At 36.8% G+C, this 16,922-nt stretch overlaps 8 protein-coding genes across 8 annotated transcripts; 4 read left to right on the plus strand and 4 right to left on the minus strand.

The window, feature by feature from the left end:
• Window positions 1–18: 18 nt before the first annotated feature.
• Window positions 19–765, plus strand: C9374_009458 (uncharacterized protein; the record flags this gene model as incomplete). Its single annotated transcript, XM_044699647.1, has 4 exons — window positions 19–95; window positions 264–467; window positions 552–615; window positions 718–765. The coding sequence occupies 4 exons, from the start codon at window positions 19–21 to the stop codon at window positions 763–765; spliced, it is 393 nt and encodes a 130-aa protein (XP_044554775.1).
• An 80-nt stretch (window positions 766–845) lies between these two features.
• On the plus strand, window positions 846–4,292 carry C9374_009459 (uncharacterized protein; the record flags this gene model as incomplete). Its single annotated transcript, XM_044699648.1, has 2 exons — window positions 846–3,647; window positions 3,753–4,292. 2 exons carry the CDS (start codon window positions 846–848, stop codon window positions 4,290–4,292), a joined length of 3,342 nt encoding a protein of 1,113 aa, XP_044554776.1.
• A 68-nt stretch (window positions 4,293–4,360) lies between these two features.
• Window positions 4,361–5,468, minus strand: C9374_009460 (uncharacterized protein; the record flags this gene model as incomplete). Its single annotated transcript, XM_044699650.1, has 2 exons — window positions 4,361–4,565; window positions 4,627–5,468. The coding sequence occupies 2 exons, from the start codon at window positions 5,466–5,468 to the stop codon at window positions 4,361–4,363; spliced, it is 1,047 nt and encodes a 348-aa protein (XP_044554777.1).
• A 198-nt stretch (window positions 5,469–5,666) lies between these two features.
• C9374_009461 (uncharacterized protein) lies at window positions 5,667–7,052 on the plus strand (the record flags this gene model as incomplete). Its single annotated transcript, XM_044699651.1, has 1 exon — window positions 5,667–7,052. The coding sequence occupies one exon, from the start codon at window positions 5,667–5,669 to the stop codon at window positions 7,050–7,052; it is 1,386 nt and encodes a 461-aa protein (XP_044554778.1).
• Window positions 7,053–7,096: 44 nt separating this feature from the next.
• C9374_009462 (uncharacterized protein) lies at window positions 7,097–8,662 on the plus strand (the record flags this gene model as incomplete). Its single annotated transcript, XM_044699652.1, has 1 exon — window positions 7,097–8,662. One exon carries the CDS (start codon window positions 7,097–7,099, stop codon window positions 8,660–8,662), a length of 1,566 nt encoding a protein of 521 aa, XP_044554779.1.
• Window positions 8,663–9,620: 958 nt separating this feature from the next.
• On the minus strand, window positions 9,621–12,671 carry C9374_009463 (uncharacterized protein; the record flags this gene model as incomplete). Its single annotated transcript, XM_044699653.1, has 1 exon — window positions 9,621–12,671. One exon carries the CDS (start codon window positions 12,669–12,671, stop codon window positions 9,621–9,623), a length of 3,051 nt encoding a protein of 1,016 aa, XP_044554780.1.
• A 300-nt stretch (window positions 12,672–12,971) lies between these two features.
• On the minus strand, window positions 12,972–14,801 carry C9374_009464 (uncharacterized protein; the record flags this gene model as incomplete). Its single annotated transcript, XM_044699654.1, has 1 exon — window positions 12,972–14,801. The coding sequence occupies one exon, from the start codon at window positions 14,799–14,801 to the stop codon at window positions 12,972–12,974; it is 1,830 nt and encodes a 609-aa protein (XP_044554781.1).
• A 239-nt stretch (window positions 14,802–15,040) lies between these two features.
• Window positions 15,041–16,891, minus strand: C9374_009465 (uncharacterized protein; the record flags this gene model as incomplete). The annotated part of the gene is made up of 1 exon (XM_044699655.1): window positions 15,041–16,891. One exon carries the CDS (start codon window positions 16,889–16,891, stop codon window positions 15,041–15,043), a length of 1,851 nt encoding a protein of 616 aa, XP_044554782.1.
• Between the last annotated feature and the right edge of the window lie 31 nt (window positions 16,892–16,922).

A 16,922-nucleotide genomic window follows, 5' to 3' on the forward strand; every position in this document is an offset into this window, starting at 1 on the left:
TAAAAAAAATTGCACAACATGAACGACACAGATCCCTCGAATACAACGCTCTCGGAGTTGGCACTATTTCAATTGAGACCAAATTTTAGGCACAAGTATGTATCAATATCGTATGGTGTGGAATATTCAGTTGGACGGATCTCCTCGGAAATGCTTTTCAACATCTTGCTCTCGGTTCCGATATGAAACAACTCATTGTCAACAAAATGATACAATTTATTACTGTGGTTACGATCATTAATTTCATGTGCTGAACGATACAGATTTAAATCATCGGAAGTGAAAGAAATTATTAAGGAAGTGGTAACAAATCGATTAAAAGGAAAGGACTATCAAATGGAACAAGTACAACAATGGATAAAAGATATTTGCAACGAAATACGAGACAAGTGTATGGAACTTAAATATGATCGATATAAATTTATAGTCAACGTCATGATAGGAGAACAACGAGGAGAAGGAGTCAAGTAAGTGCATTGCGTGTGGATAGGTCAAAATAACTGACACTACTTCTCCATAACTTTTCAACATTTGAAAATCATATTTTTCAGAATGGGCTGTCGTTGTTTTTGGGATGAAGATTGTGACTCGTATGCCACACATACCTTTATGAATGTAAGTTCTTATTGAGAATCTTTTGCAACTCACTTTTGTTGGACATGCATTTTTCACTCACACCAATATTGAATCTCGTTCATTCAAATTGTAACGAACCAGCACTCATTATTCTGCAGTGTCACCACCTTTGGTGTGTATAATTACTAATATTTTCTACTTCAACATGAAATAAACTGTTCGAGTGCATTTATCCAACCACTCCCTCTCGATTTGACCGTTACAAAAAAATGCCCAAAAATTCCAAATCTCCTGCCAAAACGAAAACACCCAGAAAGAGCAAATCAGGCAGCGTGCGAAAACAGCCTTTAAATTTTGTGATGAAAGGAAGCGATGATGAAAATAAGAATAATACACCATTTCAAGGTGGAGGAGTAGTATCATCCGAAGCTATTCCGATTACTAGTAGTAATAGCAGTCATGACGATGATGCGCTTAATAGTGATGATGTGATGATCATTCACGAACCATCATCTAGTGAGAAATTAAACACGATTGATATTGATCAACAACAACAACCAGAAATTCATAATGATCATAGTCATACCTCATCGACGACGAGTCGTAATAATTCCATTTCCACTCCTCTTCATTCATCTCCTAAGAAACGAAATCATTCTTCGACAACCAAACAACAACAGCAGCATACAATCACGAATTTCTTTTCATCACCATCTTCTTCTTCTTCTGTACAAAAGAAAAGTGTGGATGATGTAGAATTGTTAAATTCTCAGGCATATTTTCCTACTGAATTATTGGCAAATTCAACAATGCTGTCTCAAAACTCAACAGATTTTCAAGGTATGCAACAAGAGGATACATTCTCCATTCCAAGCTTATCTCAATCGTCTAAACAAAATACTCCTCCTAAATTAACAACAACCCTCACATTCAAACAAAAACCATCACCAAACAATCATTCTACATTGACATCGCCAGCAGTCACAACAAACGACACATCATCGTCAATGGTGACACCCAAAAAACCTGTCAAGACATTAAAAATGAAAGATGACACTACTTCCTCGAAAAGCAAGAAGAAAAACGAGTCCACCAAACGAAAGAGAAGTGAAATACCACATGTCGAAAGCATCAACAGCTCAGACAGCAGCGAAGAAAATCAACAGTTTGTCTCGACCAAGAACAAAAACACAGATGAAATTGTTGGCAGTGTCGCTTCCATATTTTTGACAAAGGAACAAAAGAAAAGGAAAAAGGAACTACAAGTTCAAAGTGAGCATCAAAAAAATCAAGAAAAACGAAAGGAATTGAATGAATTATTTTGTAAAGGTTCAGGCGAACATCCCTTAATGGCATTTCAGAGAGAACAAAAAAAAGTACAAAAAGAAGCTAAAAAAACGACTCATGCTGAGGATCATGACTTTTGGCAAGGTGTAAAACCAATCACCTGTAATGTGACAACACAAGCTTTGAAACATTTTGGAAATTGTCAACATGTGAATTACGTAAATAAGATTTCCGTGGAATGCTTGTGTACGACGAGTAATAGCAACACAATGATTAATATTGACGACCTTCTTCCAGAAGACGATAGCAATGAAATATCTACTACCTATGAAAACACTCAAATAATTCCACTATTGAACAAATTAACATCAGCATCCATTGAGCAACCTAAATCAAGTAGAACATTTGAAAAGAAAGTCCATGACTTGAGCACAGAAAACACCTTAGCCACGGAGAACAAGCTACCACAGATTGAGAAAGCTGTGGAGATTTTGTATCCCAAATCAATGTGGAACACAGAGAAACATCGTTTCACAACTGAATTCAAAAATCTTGAAGAAAAGAAATGGAGAAAAGCTAAAGCTCTCCAAGAACAACAACAGAAACTCCAACCAATAGATCTTGACGCTGAAAATTCAATGGAAAGCTCCAATAGCAATAGCGGTTTTGAAAGACGAGAGGCACGACGTGAAAATCTCTCTGAAGATTTATGGTTTGTCAAATACAGACCTACTCATTCCAAACAGGTCATTTGTAGAAATTCAGAAGCCAATGAACAAATTCATGAATGGCTCGAGTCATGGAAGAACATGTTAAGCTCATCAAAACCATCTTTGAAACAATCCAAACGCACCAAAAAGAGAAAACCAAAAGAAGAAGAAGCTAGAAGAAAAAGCAAAAAAGAAAAGGAATTTTTCGATGCCTTCACGGATGACGAAGAGGAAAATGATTTGGAAAATTGTCTCATTATTTATGGTCCCAATTCTGGAAAGACTGCTTCTGTGAGTGCAAATGCCACTGAACTTGGATTTGCAGAGTTAGGATTGGATGCCTCGAAGGAACGAACCAGTAAGAGTGTCACCGAGTTGAAAGAAACCACGCAATCACGTGGCCTACGAGAATCTCACGAAACAATTATCGTCATTGAGGATGCAGATGTCACTTTTAAAGAAGAATCCTATTCATCGTTTGTGAATGGTGTTGAAAAATTGGTAAAAACATCCAAACGACCGATTATTCTCGTTGCAGATCATTTGAAAAGTGATTCCCCACTGAAATCATTTTGTAAGAAGTCCATTTGTTTTTTAAACGAGAAACCCTATTTGAATCATAGCATTGACAAAGATACGATCGATCAACATTGTAAATACTTGCTGGATGTGACATGCTACATCTATTCGATATGTCTATGTGAAGGACTTTCTGTAGATTTAGAGAGAGACATTCTACCAGTCACCGCATACTTTTTAGGAGACTTAAAGAAAATACTTTTAATGCTTCAATTTTGGCTTTGTCACGTTCAATATCATGACACATTAATGAATGAAAGACCAAGTCTATTGGAAGTGATTTTAGGATTGAATCGACTTGAAAATTATAGTACTACTATTACATCATTTCGTCATGCTGAAGACGATTTTGAATTAATGGATCAATTGGATCTGCCGTTCAATAATTATTTATATAATGGAAATGCAGATTCAAAGAGAATTCCTGCAGATTTTATTTCTCTCTTGTCACATGCTGACACGGTACGAAACTATCATGACCAACTCTCTTGCAATGTAAGTTGAAACCAAGATTAATTCAGTTTTTCGATTTTATCATTTTCATGATTTTCTGTTATTGAATATTATTATGATTTCAAATAATGTCAACAACAACAACAGATTTATTCGACACTGGAAATTTTATCCATTCATACATTGCTTCCAAACAAACGACTTCAATCCAATGCAACAACAATACAAAGGCCATCAAGTGAAAGTAACAATGATAACGTGTCTTCTTCCATCATTATTGAACGCATAATTGATCCGTCCATGATCCCAATAATCAGAAACAATGGTGAGAATATGACGCTTACTACGCAAAATATTCTATTTAAATTCAAAAAGCAATGCTTTGAGTCGTACATGAACTCTGTGATACAACATGTCATTTTCACACCGAAAGAAGATCAACTGGTCATACCAAGTGTCTATCTCCTTAAGAAGGAACATAGTGTACTGTTGCAGCATGTATTTACACTGTGCAACTTGGAAGAAAATAGAAGAACCGAAGGACGTACGAGAAGATTCTTTCACTACCTCAAAGATTTGCTGGAAAGTCATATTGAGACGTTAGACAAGCTAGCAAAACCGTTCAAGATTAAGGGTATTGAAAATTCCAAACGCATGGATGATGACGAAGATGATGATGACGTTTAATAATAAATTAAAATTTGGACGTGTGATATTACACACGTCATTATTTGTCACTCCATATTCAAGATACATTAAATAAACATTTTTGCAGTCATCATGGTTTTAGCATAACCTCCGATAGACACTCTTCCTCCTGAAATTGGTTCCGCAAAGAGAATACCACTTCTCTTTGATGCTTGGAAACAAACTAATTTTTGTTTTCCTAACTTGTTGGAATAATAAGGACACAACGATGTTTGTGAGCTTCCATTTACAGGATCTTCCTTAATTCCATTCCTGTCCAATACACACGTGTGTAAATAAAAATCCAACTCGTGTAACACAACAATCCACTTACCAAGGTGAGAAATATCTTGTGACAAAATCAATCTTATCCACCTCAACATCATTTCCAACAAGTTTCTTCAACTCCATTTTACTCTCTTCATCCATCTCATTCACTGGCATGTTCACTGCTACGCCCTTGACATGATTCTGTAAATCTTCTGATTCAAAATTCATAGCTAACAAGGCAGATTCATTGGGCTCTACTTGCAAGACTTGTCTCAAATCTTTCACAACCAGTAATAATTTCTTGGTTTTACGACACAAAATAGTCTCTTTCACAATCGAAGCAATTTTCTCTTCAGCAGTATTCATGTCATGATCATTGGTTGACAATAAATTCAAATGTTTCAATAAGTTCAACATGACACTTGTTGGAAATTGAACACGCTGAGGATCTCCTGCAGGAAAATTCAATTTCAACAACTCAGAGTCATTTTCATCTTTTTCAACACTCAATTCTCCACTTCGAGTTTCAAACACGAGTCTTTTTGGAGAATTCTCATTGAATTTTGAGAAAATCAAATGAGCAGCTGCCAAAGTGGCATGACCACATAAATTGACTTCAACTGTCGGAGTAAACCATCGGAGTTGAAATCGTCCATCCTGATCATTCAATGATGATGAGAGACTTCTTCTCAAAAAACAAGTCTCAGATAAATTCATTTCTCTTGCAATTAATTTATAGAGATTTTCCTTGTCGAGATCGGAAGGAAATCTCTCATCGAGTTGAGCAACAAGATTTTCATCCGTTAAAAAACACACAGCTGCTGGATTACCTCGGAATGGAGATTTAGTAAAGGAGTCGACTGTAAAAAGTTCGAGAGGGATTAAATCGTTTCTGGGTGATGACATTTTTTTTTGTAAGAAAACCGATAGTTTTCATCGTTTGTTTCAATTGTTCTGATAACGAAATTCTTCTTTATAGCCAACAATGAGGGGAGTAAATAGGTAAGAAACAGTCTACCAGATAAGGAACAAGAAAAGGAACAAGTTATGAAAGAGTTTGAAAAAAAACCCTTAAAAAAAATATCTCCACACTAGGGTTAGAAAATGAAGATAGAAGAGTTTAAGAGAACAGACACCACAGTCCTTCTGATCCTCGTAAAGAAAATTATTCCATGTGGTCATTCATCCAAAGCTTTTGAAGTATTAGCGTTGGTGCTTTCCACCTTGGTTACAGTCCCATCCACAATCACAGTGCTGGAAGCCCATCATGATCGAGATTATTTAAGGAACAAGTATCCCGAATTTATGAAGCTCCTTACAGAATTGTGTACCACAGATAGGAAGGAACAAGTACTGGTCCGTCTTTTGTGTTATTGTGTTCTTACCTTACGCAATGCCGATGGAGAGGCATTCATATTGGAAAGAAAAGAGAGGCTCATTGCTCTGTGCCAAGAGAGAGTGTCGAAAATGCAAGGATCTACCCCAATGTTCTTTTTCTTACTTTCGGAAACAGTTCAGCAAGCTGTAATCGAGGAAATCTATTCTGCAATGTTCTCAGAAGTTGTGGGAAACATTGGTCATGAGGATGTTCAAGGAAACAAAACAGGAAAGTCTAAAAGAAAGAAGAAAAAGAACAAGAACAAGAATAAGAACAATGGTAAACAGGAAGCAACCGTATTGTGCGCGTCTGAAACTGAGCTCGAGAGAAGTGGATCTGTAAAGGTTGAGGAACCTCCTTCGGAATTAAAAGAGGCCGAAAAGAAGTTTGTTGATCCAACCAGTAATGAGTTAGAAATACATATCCAAAAAGAAGAACAAAGACCATCTCCTTCTGATGTCGGTAACTGTGGAGGAGAAGTATTAACTAAGGAAAATAAGAATGAAAAAGACAAGACAAGGAATGTTGAAGACACAGAAATTTTGTCAAGTTATTCCTATCCAAGTTATTACGATGAGTTAATCACTCAAGCTCCAAGCCAAGAAGAATTTCCTTCTCCAGAAAGCACCATCAAGGAAGCAATTAAGGACACCATTTCCGATTCCGATTCAGATGGAAAAATGACTTTACATCAACAGATTAAGGTATTGTTGGAGGAAGAGAAAGGTATCAGAGAGCAATATCAACGGCAGGTGGAAGAATCAGAGAAGAACATTCGTCTTATGTTTGAGGCTCAACAACAACAAAATTCGAAATGGCAACAACAAATGGAAGAGAAGATGGACCAACGCTTCCGTGAGATGAGAGAGCAAGACCAAAAAACGAGAGAACAACATTGGGCAGGATTGGTTGAGCACTTGATGGAGCAATTTCAAAAACGACTGGATCAATCAGAGAAGAAAATTCTTCAGCAGCTGGATGCATCAGAGAAGAAAACTCATCGAATAATTGAGGATCAACGTCGCCAATTATTGCAAGAGTTCCAAAATCAAATGGCAAAGAATGATCATGCAAGCGCCTTGCTCTCCATTGAAAAACAACACAAGAAGTAAAACATGAATGTTGTCGAAATTTCGGTGCTTCTTGATCAAAGAAAATGCCCACACGACACCTGAGCCACTATGTCAAACCCAAAAAGAGAAAATTATCCTTCTCATCGTTTTCATCGACAATTATGATTACAAACAAATTAACACCAACCAACAATGAAATTCAGTACGATGTTTTGAACATGAACGGACCGTTTTGTGATGATATTATTTTGGAAATTGTTCAATTTCTTGATTCCGTGTTCATCATCAAAATTTGTATGAAAATTTCAAAGCAATGGAGAGAAGTATCGGAACAAATTCCTTTGACCTTGTCGTCATTCGATCATACAATCTCACGCCATGTCAATGGATCATCAACATTTGTAAAATGTATTGCCACGAGTTCAACCCTTCAAAACTTGACATCATTGAATTTGTTTGGGTTAGAGATTGATTCTACAGAGGTCGCATGTATTGTGAATAGCGAATATTTGAAGCGATTGACATTACTGAATTTAGGTTTTACCAGCATTGGTGAAGAAGGGGTGAGATTGATATCCAATAGTGAAAATTTGAAGAAATTAACTTCACTGGATTTGAGTGAAAATGGAATTGGGTTTAAAGAAGTTGAATTTATTGCGAATAGTGAAACTTTGAATAACTTAAAGGCGTTAAATTTAAGTCATAACCCAATTGAAGACCAAGGTGCACAATTCATCGCCAATAGCAATAATTTAAAGAATTTGACTTTGCTTAACTTGCGGAGGACTAGTATTGGTCATGAAGGAATCAAACTCATCTCTTCTAGTGTATATATGAAAAATTTAACGTCTTTAGATTTAGGTATTAACAATATTGGCTCTGATGGTGTCCAACTCATCGCCAATAGTAGCAATTTAAAAAATTTAACTTCCCTGAATTTACAAAGAAGCAGTATTGGCTCGAACGGTGTTAAAACTATGGCAGACTGTGAAAATTTAACGAATTTGACTTTATTGGATTTGTTTGATAACAATATTGGATCTGAAGGGGCGATATTCATTTCCACCAGCAAGAATCTGAAGAATTTAATTTCTTTAGAGTTGAGTAACAACAATATTGGCTCTGAAGGCATTAAATCTATCGCCGCAAGCGAAAATCTGAAAAATTTGACTTCATTAGCATTAGCTGACAATAATATAGGTTATGAAGATGTCACATCTATTTCCACCAGTGAATACTTGAAGAATTTAACCTCATTGGATTTGAGCTATAACAACATTGGCCACAAAGGCGCTCACTCGATCGCCAATAACAATTTTACACGTTTACAGTTACTGAATTTACGTGATAATCATATTGGCTACACAGGTACCACATTCATTTCCAATAGCGAACATTTACAACATCTCACATCATTGCATTTAGGTTATAACAATATTGGCTCTGAAGGAGTGAAATCGATTTTCATGAGTAGAACTTTGAACAATTTAACGTTATTAGATTTGGAACACAATAATATTGATGATGAAGGAGTCCATGCTATCGCCAATAATATTATCAATTTGAACAAGTTGAGGACATTACAATTGCGAGGAAATAACATGAGTCGTGAGGATAGTATGAGTTTCATTTCCAAAAGTGAAAATTGACCATTGTAAGCTTGTATCGTCCGATGAGATGGTATCATACTACAATCAAAATTGAGATAAATTCTCCTTCTTGACCTGGAAATGATGATGAGTTGAATTCGCCTCGATTTCAAAAAAAAAACTTGACTTTTATCTCCCTGTTGCTACAGTATGGTCCAAACTCAATCTCACAACAGAATATTTGAGCATTTCTCACTTGTCCTTTTGGTTGTTGTACTCCTTTCATTGACAACACCAAGATACCTACATGCAAGTGACCATGTACCGACAAGGCAGTTGGGTGAAACAGAATCAACTAATGATAACCACAACATACATTTAAAGGTAGAGCCATTAATTTCGAATGACCTCATCATTGATAACCTCACACTTGATTCAGCCGAATATGTTTATTCCAATACAGGGAGCAAGTATTACAAGCTCCTATTACCTCCATTGACTCTAGCGACCATTTCCATTTATAGTGTTGCAGGAGAGGGTTTGTGTCTGGTTCAATTCGATCAGCTTCCAACATTGACTCATTTTGGAGTGCTCCAAAGATTGAATGCCACCACTGCATCCACAGTGTCTGTGAATAATTATGACTCGTTTCAAACTCGAGAAATTTACATCATGATCACTACTTTAACAGATTATATGAGTTTTCGAATTAGTACAACTTCACAACTTGCGTATAGGGCCGTCATAATTACAGGAATTGTATTTGCATGTTTATTTAGTATATTTTGTTTTGCAGCATTCGTAGTGGTGGTTTTTGCCATCCCCTTCAAAAAGAGTACATTTGACAGACAATGGTGAAATCATTCACTATTTCACAATGATCTGTCTGTGTGCGTCTTCACACAAAAACAAGAAAATGACCATGTTGAGGTCTCAACAACAATTTGAATGATGAGTACACTGTTTTTATACACACATAGATCTACTACAATAACTCAAAGAGTTATTACTATCTTCATTATTTCTTCTTGGATAAGGTAGACAAGCTTTTCAGATTGGGTTCCACATAAATTTGTCTAAATTCTTTGCATTCCAAATAAAATCGAGTATAGGCATCTAGTAAATTGAATAACACTTCATCTCTCAATTCTAACATGATTTTTCCAATCTCTGCCGATTGTTGATTGGAAATGGTTTCAGATTTTTCAATTTGATTCATTAATTGTGTGAAACGAGATTTCAATTCTGGACTCAACCATTCAGAAATGTTCAATAACGAAGAGGATGCACTTGAATTCAAAGGAGGTTCTATCTGTGAGTCATTGTGTGACATTTCTGAAGAGGTTTGCTGTTGTTGGTTGGTTTGCGAAATCTTCTTCATTCTCAAACCTCGTGGTTGAATGAAATTGTAATAAATGTGATACAATTTTTGTTGAGCTTGTTGAGTCTTTTCCATTTCTTTCAAACTCAAATATTCATTGACACACTTGTAAAAGAGTAAATTTCCAATCGACCATTCCCTTTGTAAAAATTCTTGAAACATTCGATTCAATTTAGAGTGTTTCAATACTTGTCGTAAGATGGTCTCTGTTGGATGATACACTGAAAAGTCATACATTTGTTCAATCAATGCATCTCGATTCGCTGCACCATTCAATGACGATGACGAAGGAGCAAACGACAAGTTATCATTAATTTGGTCCTGTCTTACACTCTTTTTCACATATTCATCATGATTCTTAATGTAATGACTTTGAAGTCGTGAAATGTGAAATTGTCTCTTCATTGTGAAACAACTGGTCATGACTGGTGAAATGAGCACAAATGGCAATTCAAACAAGACAGACATGACAATCTTCAAAATACAAATTTTCATCACTAAATCTTCTGCTCTCAATGTGAACACCAACACATCAGTCACTGCAATTCCAATACATGCAATAATGAACATGGAACTATACAACAAGGCCTCTCTTCGACAAAATTGTAAATCATGATACCACCAATAATTCATGAAAAATCGAACGAATCTGGAAAGTCGTTTTTTGGATAAAGTAGTTTCAGATTTCTTTTTTCCTCCATGTTCTGAATGTTTCAAACTGGAATGTCTTTCATTGATGATCATGTCCAAGAGTGTTAATAGCAATAAGGTCAGAGCTCCAATCACCAAGATGGCTCCATACCAAACTCGTTGAGTAATGAACCAGATCGAGTCACAACTGGTCACTTGTTGGACTTGAAGAGTAATTGCGAGAATGACACCACTAATACCAAGCCATGCTGAGGTGGTGAGTCCAGAAAAGAGAAATTGAAAGAGAACTGGATGTCTGATAATAAAATTCAATAAGAGAACGGTCTTTCTCTTCTCAAATTTGGAGATTAATTGTTGCTCATTGGTATGAGTAACACTGGCATTTGACATGGAAGCTGTAAATTTGGTGGTGGTCTTGTTATTGGAATTTGAAACAGTATTCGAAAGTGAGTCACTGTCATGAGTGGTCTTATTCGCCTTGGTCAATCCCAACACCGTTTGAGATAAATTCCCATTATAAATGACACTTGAACTGGTCAAATCTTCTTCCTCAGCAGCTCCTGACATGTTGTCAGAAAATGTTTGAGAACCTCGTTCCAATGGTTGAGACGTATTAGAATGATACGTCAAATCTTTGTAACGGTGAGGATTCCTTCTATGAGCTACATCTTTATCGACTCCTCCTCGATGATCCACTGCAGTCGAGGTCGAAGGTTGTGGTTGTCTCAAAAAACTAGTTCCAAAACTTGAGAGATTATCTGAATCAGAATTTTGAGCTGATTCCGAATACGTATCTAAAATACTATTTCTTGAAACAGTCGAATCTCTCGGCACTTGGAAACGGTGTTGACCATGGTGGTGGTGGTGCTGTTGTGAAACGTTTGGGTTATAATGACTTGCATTGGAAGAGGAAATTCCAGATGCAAATGAATCACCAAATAATCTCGAACCTGTTTGTGGAAGATGTGAAGTGGTTCCTGTCATGGTATGATTGTTTGCATGCTGACGATGACTTGCATTTCTATACAGAGGTCCAGAAGTGTCACTACTTGCCACACTACTACTTGCAATAAATGATTGTAAATCTGAAATTTGATGATGAGGACGAATACCACCATACGCTCCAGACATACTTGGATTGGATCGATCTGTAGAATCTAAGGGAAGGCGTGACAAGAAATTTTGATGAACCTTTTGATTTTCCTTTTCAATATATTTCACAAGTCTCAATTTCTTTCTTTCAAGATACGAACGAATGATGAAATTCATGAACCCAAATACGGGTAAGCAAAAGATCATGAGCCAATGCAACAAGGAGGTCGTTCCCAAGTGTATAAAGCAAATAGACTCTGAGAGAAGCTCATTGGGTTGAGCTTTCCACATGGCTGCAGTTCTTTTCACTAATGGAATGGTTCTCAAATTCACTTTGGAATAATCGGTTGTTGTGGTATTTGTTTTTGTTGAGGTGTTGGTGGCTAGTTGTGATAATAAGCCATTCACAACATGTTGATCCAGAATGTTATAAAGATGGTTTGAAAAGTAAGAATTGAGTTGTTGTTGAGTTTGTTGAGAATGTGTGAATGGAGAATTCCAATCATTGTCATACTGTGACGTCACGTAATGTAAACTCTTCGTTGTACTATTTCCAATCGTTGTTGAATTTGAAGTGGAATTAGAGACAGGTGAAAAATCAATAATTCTACTCGGAATTAAATCTACCAACAGCAGTCCGTTCATGGCTGCCAATAAGAGAAACAATACAAATCCAAAAGCACACCCCAACCGATTGTACATTAAATACTTTGAACGGCGGAACACAATAAAGCTGATGAGGCATAGGACAAGGAGAACAAACACTACAATCCTCGTCACTCCAAGTATTGAAATGCTTGAAATGTAAGTATTCGTTTGCAAGCTTCGAATGAGTCGATTGTATTCGGTCAGGGGAATACATTTTCGGGTGGTTATGAAGGTATTGAGAGGGTTTTGGCCACCATCACAAATAAATGTAGAAGAGGAGCTAGCAGGTGAGGTCATTGGGCCAATCTCTTTTTTCATAAAGAATTTCCTCAAAATTAGTGAGCGTTTGGTTGGTGGCTTGTCACTTGTCGACCTTAATTTTTACTTGTTCCAAAAAAAAATTTTGTGCTGAAGGACACACATTCTGAACTAGGTTTGTTTCTCGTGTTGCTAAAACATGTCATAATTCCAAATGTGAAGAAGTGAGCTGAAAGGAACTACTTAAACAAGAATATTTGCAGATATGAGTGTTTTTGGAAAGAGAAGTGTACCGTCACATCTCGAGCGTCAATGAGCAATTACAATGGAAGTAATTAATTAATTGGTGGGCTGTTCATTTACACCACCATCTGTATCCCCGGCTTGTTCGACCTTACTGTTGTTGTTCTTGCTACTCTGTGAAGTATCTTCTTGTGATTTCTCTCGCCAACAACACAATTCGATCACCTCAACTAAGGCACCAGGTGTTTCTGTTTGTTTTGCAAACTCGATAACTCGTTGTCTAGCAGATTCTCTGAGAGTCAAAGGTTCCAAATGGTTAATGATGGAAAATATTGGATTCAATGCCTCACGTTTCAATAAAACTTCAGTCGTTGGGTCACAATAAAGTTGTAACAAAAATTCGAGTAGCATGCCAGTCTCAAATATGGATGCTAAATGTTCAGTATATACAGTCATGTTGCTCACAACCCAAGTGGCTTCCTTCTTTAAGGAATAAATTTCTCGACCCACAAACAAAGCATCACTCGTTCTGAAAACGACTGAAATGACGTCGGTAAGGACATGATGATCAAGGAGGGTCTTGACTTGTTCTGAAGTTCCAGCTGCAATATTACTCAAAATGTACAGAGATTCTTTTTTCACAGAAAAGATGCCAGATAGGGCACACAGTTTCAAACCATTCATAAATCCCTCAGTATCCAAAATTCGTTGTGTGATGGTGCTATCGTCGAGTCTGATGAAATTTCCAATCACTCGTAGAGATGGTAATAAAATGGATTGATGGGTTTGAGTGGAAATATTTCGAACGAGTAATGGTATGAGTGTATCGTTGAGGAAGAGATTGATGAGATTCATGTCCGGTGTATCAGTTCCATATGCAATGCCCCATAATGCGTCAGATAAGACGTCAAAATCGGTCGACGTTTGTACCATTTCTTGCAGAACCGTTGCTACTGTGGCAGCATTTTTGATATCAACATTGACTGGTTTTCCACGAAAGCAATTTGAAAAAGTCCAAGCAATAATTCTACTCATTGAAAGTGATTTCTTGGTTTCCACATAAATGTTGTTAATAATGTCAATGGCTGACGTAATTGGGCATGGTGACTGTGAAAATTCAATATTTTCAGTATTGAGTGATCGGTACAGATATTTGGCACCTTCCAATGAACTTGGAATGATTGCATAAATGACAGCATCTCTATATGTTGCATTGTCTCCAGTAATGTTGGCCAAACTCCACAATGTTTGTTGCTTAATTTCTTGAGAGTCAATATGAAGCAGCATGAGTAAGGTCTGAATGGATGACATTGAGGTGATGCTTGGCTCAGTATTTCCAACCACGGTTTGTGTATGAGCAGGTGCACCTGACGCAACATTGGTCAGAATCCATGACGCTTCAAAAATTAATTCTCTCCAAAGCGTTACCAATACAGAAGAGAATGAACTTGTTGGATCGTAGAGTCTTCGATATTCTTGAACTATTCCAAAATGTAAAATTTTGAACAGAAATGGAACCAAGTCACAATTTACAACGTCATTGAGTGGTGGATTAAATTCTAACGAGACTAATTTTCTAACAATCATCAACAATGCCAACACATGTTGCATGGCTTGAATATTATTTTGTGATGAAGAAGGAATGGATGTTTTTGATGAATTGGAACATTCAACAAAGGTAGAAAACATGGGAGTATAGGAGAGAAGGGTTTTAGCCACTTTGAACACATTTTCTCTGTATTCGGAAACGGGTGTTTGTTTCCGAGCCACTTTGTTGGTGGGTGCTGATTGGAGTCGAATGGAACGAATCAAATTCTTTGTCTTGTAGTCCTTTTGAATCTTTTCAATCATTTGAATGGGTTTCATGAATGTTGGTTCGTTTTCAATATCTTTAGAAATTAATGAGTATTTCCAGCCAAGATTCATGATGACAAGATAGGTTTTGAAATAATAGGAAAATGTAAATTCGGAATGTCTTGACAATGCGACACTCACAACAGAATCCAAATATATTTGAAAAAGTAATCAACAATCCTAATAATCTAATATCGAATGATGCAAATATTATTTCTTGTCAACCAAAAAACAAAGGCTTCCAACTTGATATCTCTGAATTTTTTTCTTGTAATTTTAGCAAGACAATTTTGTAAACGTTTGTGATTCTTTTACTGCACCACACCTGCGATTGACCCTTGATGATAGAGGTGAGCAGAGAGAGGGTCGACATGTTTTGGTGTTCCATGAATTAAATGAGACCAATCCCAACGACTTAACGTCTCTCTGAAACAAAAAGGTGCTAAAAGCGAAATCAAAACACAAACAGTTCCTGGAAAGTAGATGAAAATCACAAATTGCACAAAGCCCATCTCTGGAAAGAAAAAGTACATCAATGAAAATGTAAACCAAACAGCAAATATTTGCACCCCACAGAAATATTTGAAAATTGTGTCCCAATCATCTTCAGATGCATTCCAAAGTTCTCTTATAAATTCAGTGTAGGAATGTGGTAAATTTTTCAAGTGTTTCAATAAATTAATAAAGGTTCTATGTTTTTGAAAAACAACGACATGGCCATTTCGTTTGTGATGAAAGAGTGAGTGGTGTTGATTTGGATGAGCAGGTTTTGCTTCTTCCTCAATTTCATGATTCTCATTCAAGGATAAACCCACTTTTCCTATTTTTCTTCTATAATATAATATGGCAATATAAAATAAAATCTCACTGGTATGATCACAAGTCATAATCACTTTTTGAACCATTGGAGAATATTTGAAATTGTCATACAAGTAGAGCCATGGAATTTCACAGAAAATTTCCTCACCATAAATTGGCCAAAATAATTTGACACCTTTCATGTAAATCACATCTAAGAAAATGTGGAAGATAGCTCCAACGAGGAATCCAATTGCAAAAGGTAAATTCAACCATTTGAAATCTCTCATAAATTTTCCCCACAGTGGTAATTTGCTGTAAGGCTGAGATTTATGGCCATGATGATGATGATTGGTAATGTGTGAGTGAGTCACGTGCTCGCTTGTTGCTCCTACCTGAGATGTTGTTGAAAAGTTATTGAGAGGAGCAGCTGCCTTTAAACCACTTGGAGCATCATCATCAATACTCGGCGAGTGTTCGTGCAAGTGAGGATGTTCATCACTCAACACTCGTGACGATATGAGAGTACTTTCCTGAATCATGTCTTCATCATTGGTCGTTTCTGCAGATGTTGTTGAAATGTTGTCATTGGTAGTAGTAGTGGTCGTTGTCAAACTTTGAGCAGCTCCCTCTTCATTCAGCTGATGTTGTTGATGATGATTCATAATTTCGGAATTATGGCCAGATGTGTCCGTGACTCGAAGATGAGCGGTCATCATGCTACTAGTATTGTTACTGCCACTACTAATACTCGTCGAATGGTTTTTTGTGGATAAATTGAGTGGTGATTGTTTCTTCTTGTTGAGAATGTGATAATCTCTCTTATTATACATATAAATGAATAGAATCAGTAAAGGAACACAAAGGATGAGAGAATGAGTGGCCGTCCGATGCACGGCTTCAGCCACTTGTCTATTATCCTCACCATCATAGCCTAGAAAGAGGTAACAAAACACAATGGAAACAATGGCAAGACACAAATCCACATCGGGCATGACTGAGCCTACAATAATACCAAATTGAAACCATTCTCGATCAATCCTTCGGTGGTAGATTCGATGAAGAAGTGGTGCTAGAGGTGTTATTGTTGTTGTTTGTGAATGATGATCTTCATTGATTTTCAAATCGGAAGACGGCGACAAGGAAGATGATGGATGAGGCTTCATGCCATAAAGTTGAATTTTAGTATCCATAGTAGAATGATGAGGGGTTGATAATGTGCAATTATCATGATTGGTGTCTTGATGTTTTCGTGAAGATGTTGATGACTTGGTTTGTTGTTGTTGTTTCCGCAGGAAATAGGCTATCCATTGGAGAATGTAAAAGAGAATGAGGCCAAATAGAAAATGAATTCCTCCAGGCATGGTGATGTATATGGAGGGAGAGAGGCTAGTA

This window comes from Naegleria lovaniensis, assembly GCF_003324165.1.
Source record: "Naegleria lovaniensis strain ATCC 30569 chromosome Unknown tig003, whole genome shotgun sequence".
NCBI classification, from domain to species: domain Eukaryota; phylum Heterolobosea; class Eutetramitea; order Acrasida; family Naegleriidae; genus Naegleria; species Naegleria lovaniensis.